This window comes from Mytilinidion resinicola (assembly GCF_010093595.1).
Source record: "Mytilinidion resinicola strain CBS 304.34 unplaced genomic scaffold BDZ99scaffold_21, whole genome shotgun sequence".
Taxonomy (NCBI): Eukaryota; Fungi; Ascomycota; class Dothideomycetes; order Mytilinidiales; family Mytilinidiaceae; genus Mytilinidion; species Mytilinidion resinicola.
The window spans coordinates 45,846-54,612 of NW_022985457.1; the positions used below are offsets into that span (position 1 = coordinate 45,846).

The 8,767-nt window shown below is 48.1% G+C and overlaps 4 protein-coding genes across 4 annotated transcripts in view; 2 read left to right on the plus strand and 2 right to left on the minus strand.

The window, feature by feature from the left end:
• Nucleotides 1-682: 682 nt before the first annotated feature.
• On the minus strand, nucleotides 683-2,094 carry BDZ99DRAFT_451574 (uncharacterized protein). Its single transcript, XM_033718220.1, has 5 exons — nucleotides 1,907-2,094; nucleotides 1,589-1,849; nucleotides 1,303-1,538; nucleotides 1,002-1,252; nucleotides 683-943 (listed from the first exon to the last, which is right to left on the minus strand). Exons 1-5 carry the CDS (start codon nucleotides 1,911-1,913, stop codon nucleotides 889-891), a joined length of 810 nt encoding a protein of 269 aa, XP_033571477.1. The 5' UTR covers nucleotides 1,914-2,094; the 3' UTR covers nucleotides 683-888.
• Nucleotides 2,095-2,431: 337 nt separating this feature from the next.
• Nucleotides 2,432-4,823, minus strand: BDZ99DRAFT_451575 (uncharacterized protein; the record flags this gene model as incomplete). The annotated part of the gene is made up of 1 exon (XM_033718221.1): nucleotides 2,432-4,823. One exon carries the CDS (start codon nucleotides 4,821-4,823, stop codon nucleotides 2,832-2,834), a length of 1,992 nt encoding a protein of 663 aa, XP_033571478.1. The 3' UTR covers nucleotides 2,432-2,831.
• Nucleotides 4,824-4,861: 38 nt separating this feature from the next.
• Nucleotides 4,862-5,466, plus strand: BDZ99DRAFT_467218 (uncharacterized protein; the record flags this gene model as incomplete). Its single annotated transcript, XM_033720971.1, has 1 exon — nucleotides 4,862-5,466. A coding segment is annotated over exon 1 (255 nt), but the record flags the coding sequence as incomplete, so codon positions are not given.
• A 2,431-nt stretch (nucleotides 5,467-7,897) lies between these two features.
• The window catches only part of BDZ99DRAFT_544163 (uncharacterized protein), a 4,348-nt gene continuing 3,478 nt past the window's right edge, over nucleotides 7,898-8,767 (plus strand). Inside the window, exon 1 of the mRNA XM_033726813.1 lies at nucleotides 7,898-8,763. Within this exon, the coding sequence (XP_033571480.1) occupies nucleotides 8,003-8,763 (761 nt within the window). The 5' untranslated portion in view covers nucleotides 7,898-8,002. The remainder of the gene's footprint in view (nucleotides 8,764-8,767) is intronic.

An 8,767-nucleotide genomic window follows, 5' to 3' on the forward strand; every position in this document is an offset into this window, starting at 1 on the left:
AGCTTCATTGAGTACTTGATTCGTTGGAGGCCGCGTGGACCTGTTGTTGCCGCCATTGTAGGCGTGTAGAAGCCTATCGTAGGGCAAATCGTGATCGCGAGCGTATGCCAGAACATGCGGTTTTTCACGTGTGCGCAGCACCTGTACTGCCTCAGTGATTCGGTGCGCGATAAGGAGGTATTCGGCCATCGTTTGCACGTGTTATTATTCAAAAAAGACCTCTTGTTGTGAGGCTATAGGCTTCAAAAGTAGATAATTGTATTTATTTTGGCGTTGAGCTAGTATTTGTGTTGAGCTAGTAGGCCCGCGCGTAGCGCGGGCATTCGAGAAGCGAATCTGTGAAACAGCCGGAGAGGGGCTGAGTACCACTTGGGCGCCTTAAGTCAGTGCGCCAGTTTTAGGATACACTGCATAGCGCTTGGCTGGCTGGACCATTCGTGTCATCTCCGACTCCAAGTCATTCCTCGGCATATGGGACACTGAAGGACTAGTGAGAGATCCCACAAGATGTCTGCCAACCGGTGATGATTTGAACACGGTGTTCAATAATAAGCTCGCGCATTATCAACGTGTGCAAGTCGCCTATCTTTACAACTGGACATGGTGGAGGAGAGCTCAAGGTAATAGCCAGTGACGCTTTGCACGCCATCGCGAGTATTATTCGATTAATCTGTCATTTATTCAGGAATCAGCCCTCGCGGACAATGTCTATACCAGGGGCAGGAAGCTAGCTAGGGCCTCAGACAACATTCAGCTACAAAAAGGAATGAGCACTCAACCCGAACATAACGCAGGAGAATGCACACTAAATTATACTACCCGTTACTACTAGAATCAAACCCCATTTTGATGCGGAACTCGCGAATCTAAAGGAAACTCCTGCTAATATTAGTTCTTGGGCATACTTGTGCTCGAGATGAACACAATCAGCACTGTTGTATAACTGTAAGAAGGACGATATTAGCTAATGGCTTGTGCCTATGCAGAATTCATGCACTTACGTCGCACCTGCCACTACCAATTCGACCGTTTTTGCCTTAGTCGAGCCAGAGAGTATTGCAATAAACATAGTAGCAGCGATAACAATTGTAGAAAGTCGGGCGATGAGACTGGTTAAACAATTACAAACAATGACCGGGGCAAGCAAGAGTGTGGCGATGAAAGGTGTCATCAAAACTCGAGCTATCCGTGTGACAGATGGTTTCGACGTTATATGGACGTTCGGGTCTCTTGAGATATTGAGATGACGATTCTATAACGGATTCAGTTTGTATCCATTTTTCTTTTGTGCAGATTTCTTACTTTCCCAAAATATTGACGAGCACGGGTGAAGGTGCACTCTACCAATGTTTCTAGCCACATCATGACCGTATCATCCATAGAAGCTACACAAAGCAACTCATTTGAATAATTCAGATATGTGGCTTCGTGTCTCGCTATGCAGCCCGTCCCGTTGATCCAGTTTTGTAAGCTCGCCACCGCTCGGGGCCTCGCAGCTTCGAAGCTGAAGATTTGGTGATTCCTTACGATTAATCCATCTATAACTCTTCTTAGGGCCTTCAACGTCAAACAGGCAGGGCTTGCATACCGTAATCCGCTAAAGCATCGTCAATTTGCGATAGAATGAACTTTCTTTCACTGTTATCATCCGCTCGAGTACTTCCAAGACGTAAAGGAACAGTTTCTTCGTGGTCGACTTTCTGCAATTGCTTCTCCAAGGATGATATCCTATCTTGTTTTAACAGAAGCAGGCGGGAACGCAGGTTAGAGAACCGGCGGCAAAGGTGAAAGGAGTCATGAGACGCAACAAGCGCCGAGAAACGAGGATAACCAGCCGGGTGGTCTTCGACTAGAACGAGTCAGTAGTGTTATTGTGTGTTATGTTAGGCATAGGAGTGTAGGTTACTCTGCATCAGGCGTCTTGAATGATCGTTTCTTTTGTCAGCCTTTTTGGAGAACCTCGCCACGCGGAATGAGAGAAAATTCTGTATGCATTCCAGATAGGTCCTGCCTACGCCGCCATTATTTACAGGGGTGGTGTGAAATGGATCGGTGCCGTGGCCGAGTTCGATGTCTGTTGGAGGCGGACAAACCATCGCAAATGGCGTTTTTGGAAGGCGAAAGGCAAAGTGGCAGAGCAGATGATATAAGGCTGCGACCCCGCTCTGGGGCTCTGTTGAGCATAGGGCGGACGGCGGAACAGCCTTGTCAGCCAGGCAGACTGGCACCAATATTTGAGCTGCAGCAAGGCTGACTTATAATGCAAGGCTATAAACCAAATAACACCATAAAGATCCTGCCCGCACCAGTTGGCACTTCTTTCTCATCAGCCCTGGATTTCCAGCGAATAGTTAAGATGGGATCGATCGATAAGTAAGGCGATTTAGTCTATAGCTTTATTATAGTAACGTTTTCTTAGAAGTACGCACAGCCAGGAAATAGTTTTCCGCGATGACGGTGGCCGTTTTGATGTAGAGGAATACAGCAACGTAAGTTTAAATCACCAGACTATTTCGTTAATCCGTATAAACCACCGCCAGCAACCCAAGTTCCGACCAAACGACCGAGTTTACATCATTACTCCTTCACGAGAAGGTCCATTTCTAGTATCGTCTGTCAACAATGGGAAATACATTCTCTGCGACGCGAATAAGACACCAGTAAAGAACGGAAAAGTCCTCGAAGAATCGGAGCTGGAACTGGAGCCGGAAGACTTTTTCTGATGAGCGAGCAACATTTTGTTGTAAGGGCTGAGATGTCAGGGAAAATGTTGCATTGGTCTTGTTTGAAGTATAACGTAATGAAATCAAATGGTCTCTGATTTACATGGTTTACTCCAACACAGTGCGTATTATGAAGTTCTGAGTTGCCCATGCATCCTCATCCTGCCCTCGGAAACCAGTGGTCAACGTTGAGAGAAAAGCAGACAGACCATCGCCGCTATGAATGTCTCGAAATACACTGTCAGCAGTGCGAGAAATCTCGGGTAAGACCATCAGAGGAAAAAAAGTTGGCTTGCTTGTGATAAAGACTTTGATGATGTCTTCACACCGACCTTTGCCGCAATTCTGAAGGAACTCAGGGACCTTCATCCGCAACCCTATTATTACCCGCCTACTGTCCATTCCTTCATTCCTTGGTGGTATAATTTTATAACCACCTCCACCTGATCCAGAAACGAGGTTTTTGATTCGCCAAGAGGGGGCGAAGTCAAATATGGCCAAGTATAACGGCTTATTGCTGCTATTCTCAACTGTAAATTCCCATTTTGTGTCGTGCATGACGTGGAATGCTCCGGATTCACCAGCAGGAATTTTAGGAGTAAGTTTGAATGACTCTTCAAAGCTTAAACTGGACAGCCGATTCATCACTCCCTCAAAGTACTTGAATGTTGCAAGGTGTTGTAGGACCTCTACGAGAGCTTTTGTTGATCCGTCCGAGCTGCATGATATGTTTGGAACACAGGGCACTTTGTCATGTAAAGCGTCGACTACTTCGTACTCGTCATGTTCGTTGATGATTACGTTGAATATGCATGGTTCCTCCGTTTGGTACTCTGTGAAAAGGCGCACGAAACTTAGTCCCTTTGCTATCTCTTCTAATTGACCGTTGCCGCTGATGCTCGCCGGAAGTTTTACTGGAATACATCGAGGAGAAAGACTGGTAAGTGGCTTTGCTTTCCAGCCCATCTGGAACTGTAGGGCTGATGTCGGGTCGATCGCTATCAATTCCGATTCGAAGACTCGAGCAGTGTTGACTCGCACATTCAGAAGTGCCTTTTCCTCCTGATTTTGGGCGTGCTCAGGGGTATCGAACGGATATACGGCGTACTCATCACCTTCGCAGACACCGTGTATATGTCCTGCTCTTAAACATAGTTGGTCATCTTCCGTCTTGTATATCGGAACAAAAGCATTATCCGGTGGGAGGAGAGAGTTCCCAAAAAATGCAAAGTTCTCATTACCATAGCGCATTGGAGTTTGCCGCGGCCAGGAGACATGGAACCTTGTGCTAAGGTGCTCATGTATGGATTGGTGCGTAAGTTCTGTGCCTCTGTTCCTCAAAGTGCTGAGAGCATCGAGGAGAGAGTAGGTGAGAGCACCTCGTGTCTCATTCCCTATTTCAATTTCATATGCGTATTCCTGGGGAGCGCACGCTGAGAGGATTCCATAGCCATCGGGACTGAGAAGCCAGTCTTTCTCCATCGAGGAATCGCGTAAAGTGCTGGCTACGTCAAATAAGCCCGCACTATGCTCTTGGAGGCTGGCAGCATCGAAGATAGGGTTGTAATCGATGCATCGCACGTCAAACCCGTGCCAGTCGCTGTTGCGCACCACACTCCCAGAAAAGCAACAATCAAGGACGAGTGTGACACGAATTCCCTCCTCAACCATCTTGTGTAGGGCCATTGCCAGAGTTTGACCTCTAAGGTATCTGCTTCCCCTACCATCTTCCGATAGCAGGACTAAAGCAAGTTCGGATTGCGCAAGGCCGGAAAATCGCGCGCCGTGTCCAGAGTAGTGGATGTAGACAAAGTCTCCGCTTTTTGCCATATCGATTACCCTGCGAAGGCTAGAGATGAAGTTCTCATATGTCGGCCATACTTCTGGTTCTTCTGATGGACGACCGAAGCTGGGATCTGTGGGAGCTGTTGCGGTAAGGACAGCTATGTTCGCATTGGGTTCGCCTGTTTCGAGGAAGAGCTTGACGGTCGTCGCATCTCGAACACAGCCTTTGAGACATTTATGTTTGGGTTCGGGATAGTAATCGATGCCAACTATGACTGCCCAGTGGGTCGTTGCACTGTGAGATTTGATAGCCATGTTGATTTCCAAGTTGATGTGATGGATGACTGTAGTTATGCCACTAGAAGTGGCGACCGGCTCGTGCACGCTACCACCTCATGCACGGTCTCGGAGGCCCCTCACCGCTTTTTCTCTCAAGCTTCAACACCGCACAACTCCACCAAAAATACACAGATTTCCTTCGAAAATGGATGCAATGGAAGCTGCGTTCGCGGAGCTAGATTTAATGGAGAAAAAGATGTATACTGAGGTCGCAAAGAAGCATGGGATTGACAGAACCACGCTCTCACGGAGGTACCGAGGAATCACGAAGTCAAAGGCTGAGGCCTACAATTCTCAAAAGCTCCTCTCTCCTGGCAAGACTAAGGCTCTCATCAAATACATCAACAACCTCTCCGAAAGAGGCTTGCCTCCTACGCATCAAATGATACGAAATCTCGCCCAGGATTTAGCTGGGAGAATGCCAGGAATCCACTGGGTTTCACGCTGGGTCCATTCGAATTCCAAACGCCTCAAATCAGCCTACCTTCTTCCTATTGATAAGGAACGGAAAAGGGCTGATTCTGCCCTCTACTACAGCCTCTACTTTGAGCTTCTTGGTCGCAAAAGAGATTAATACAACATCCAGCTAGGAAATACATATAACATGGATGAGAAAGGATTTCTCATTGGAAAATTGGTTAAGAAGAAGAGAATCTTCAGCAAGCTTGCCTACGAGTCAGGAAGGATGCGCCATGTTATGCAAGATGGCAATAGAGAGTGGATTACTGTGGTGGCAGCCATCTGTGCAGACAATACGGCACTTCCTCCGACACTTATCTATTAAGCTGGAACAAACAATGTACAGGATACATGGCTTAAGGATTTTGATCCGGACGAACATGCCTGCTTCTTCACATCAACACCAACCGGATGGACCAACAACGACCTAGGCCTTGCTTGGTTGAAGATCTTTGATCGAGAGACAAAGGCCAAAGCCAACAAGGAGTGGAGGATGTTACTTATTGATGGCCACGGCTCTTATGTGAATATGAAGTTCATTAACTACTGCATCAGCAACAGGATTCTCCTGGCTGTATATCCGCCTCATTCAACACACCGCCTGCAGCCATTAGACGTCTCTCTCTTCGTCCCCTTGGCCATTCACTATTCCAATGAATTGAACCGGTTTATAATGAATTGTGAAGGATTCTCCCGCTTTATAAAGAGAGACTTCTTCAGGACCTTTTGGGTGGCATGGAAGAAGGCTATGACTCCTTCTAATATAGCTAGTGGATGGAGAAAGACGGGTATTCACCCATGGAACCCGGAGGTTGTATTAGATCAATTCAATGCCAAGAAAGAGGAGGAAGAGGATAAAGATGAAGAAAGGCCATCATCAAGCAACTCTACTGGGTCGGCTCTTACGGCTGGTGACTGGAAGCGAATAGAAACACGCCTAAAACAGGTGGTAGAAGTTGCTATACAGTCCAGCCTCCAAAAAGAAGTACAAGCTTTGACCAAAGATGTTCACCAACTGATGGCAACTAATACACTTCTTTAAAGTCAAATTCGAGGCTACTAAGAAGCATTCAAGATAGAGCAGAAGAAGAGGAAGCGGCAGAAGAACCTCTTTCAGATTCTGGCTGAAGATAATGATGGAAAAGCGGCAGTCTATTCACCTAATAAGGTGCGGCAGGCTCGAGAGCTACACCAAGAGAAAGAGGATGCTAAGGCTCGTGATACAGCTTTAAAGGCTGAGGAGAAGGTACAGAAGCAACTTGCTAAGGAAGAGAAGGAAAGAATAGCTGAGTTCAATCGCTCTGCTAAAGCTGCTAAGCAGAGAGAACAGAAGGATGCTGAGGATCTCAAGAAGCGCAAGGCACAGGAAGCACGTGAGGCACGTGATGCAGAGAAGCAGCTTAAAGATGAGAGGAAGGTAATACACCAGAGGCAGAAGGCTCGCCAGGTTGTATTTACTATTCCTGAGGAGCCTACAGGCCAGCAGAATCATGAGGTAGAGGAGTGGGTAGCGAAATCAGCCTCTGGCCGGCCTCAGCGTATCCGGAATACGCCTAAGAGGTACGATGACTCTGTGATTATGATAGAATGAAAGAGCGTCTTCGGTTTAGTCTCCCCATTGATTTCTATGAGGTTCTGAGTAATATGAGTGAATGTATATGTTTTTGAAGTTCGTGATGCATGCACGGGGAAACCGTGCACGAGGTGGTAGCGTGCACGAGGTGGTAGCGTGCACGAGCCGGTCGCCACTTCTAAAGGTAAGTTATCAACGTACTAGACCCCTAGAGTCTACTAGAGCAAGATTACTAGTACTCAGCTCCATTGATTGGGACGATGCCGTTGGTGAGGGGTCACCGGTGACGAGTCATCGGGTGCAATCGGAGCTAAGATGCAGCGGGGCTGCCAAGTCAGCCAAAATTTCTTCACTGGTCGGCCGCACAAGGAATAGTGTTTAGACAACGACACGTACCCGCCACGTGTCGCTCGCGAAAGCAAACGACGAGTCCTGCGTAAGGCAGTGTGGAGCAGAGACCGGGTTTCTACTTGCTTGGGAACTGCACTGCACAACCTGGACAGACCCTCATGCACAAGGTTCTTCACCGGTCGGCCGAACGGGGGGTTAGCGATTCACAGTCGGCCACGTTTCGCTTACTATGCAAACGACGAGTCCTCTGCAGGCCAGCAGGGAGGAGAGATCGCATTTCCTTTCGTCAGGGAACTACGCCTAGTGACTTCGGTAGACCCTCATGCACAAGGCTCCGTGTGTAGCAGTGGCACGGAATGCGCCTGTTGACCGGTGAAGCAAAGGTAGCCTGGAAAGACGCCTCAGCACAGCTCACAGGAAGGGAGCCTTGGGGATAGTTCCAATGGCGAAGTGCGTTTTGGCAATGCAACATCTAAGGTTTTCTAGATAGTCTGCCTACGGCGAGGCTGACTTCACAAACCTAAATGTTAAACGTTGCGGGCTTCCACAAAGCGTGCCAAGCATAACCTACAACCTACAGCTATAGAAGAGCAACAATCAGATATGACGGCGCGAACAAGACCAACAAATACCCTACTACGATAGCATACTCGAAGCCCGCGCGGTTCCAGAAAGGAAAGAATAGTCTCCAGGAGTTCGCGGTAAGCCTCATCCTAGCTAAGCAGCGCGCGAAGTAGGCGATTAGACTCTAACTCCAAGTGAAGTTAATATAATGAGTGGAATGGCAAGCTCATCTGATGTCATTGCCAGCAGCGGCTATCGCCCTTCCACAAGCGGTCTCGCAAATATGGAGCTGTTCCATGTTGAGCCAGAACTGATCGTTACGCTCTATGACATGAGCAGTGAAGACCTCTGTTCTTTCGCGGAGCTCTATGAAGATCCAGTAAACAATGTGCAAATTGAACTATATGTTCTTGCATACTTCCTTCTCTTCACGAAAACGCTCTCAACAGAACACGTCGAACAAGCCATTCAGCGAACAGAAGGATGGGTAGCGGTGACAGAGCTTGACGATCCTGAGCGCGCCCGGCGATTCCAGATACTTGACATGATGTCAGCCAGGATGTACGAACTCGCGTACATTTCTCAAGAGTTACTACAGAACTACGAGCGATATGGCAGCATAGAAGACTTGGATAAGGCTATTAGCGTTATAGAGCAAGTACTAAATATCACGCCGCAAGGATCTGAAGATCTCGCTGCAATGTTAAGCAATTTTGGTGCTATGCTTAGCCGGCGATTTGAGCGGACTGGGTCGATGGACGATCTCAACCAGGCGGTGGACGTTGCCAACATGGCAGTCGAAGCCACTCCTCAGGACCACCCCAAACGAGCTGGCCGGCTGAGCAACCTCGGAAACAGGTTCGGCAGCCGATTTGAGCAGACTGGGTCGATGGACGATCTCAACCGGGCGGTGGACGTTGGCAACATGGCAGTCGAAGCCACTCCTCAGGACCACCCCAATCGAGCCATGTAC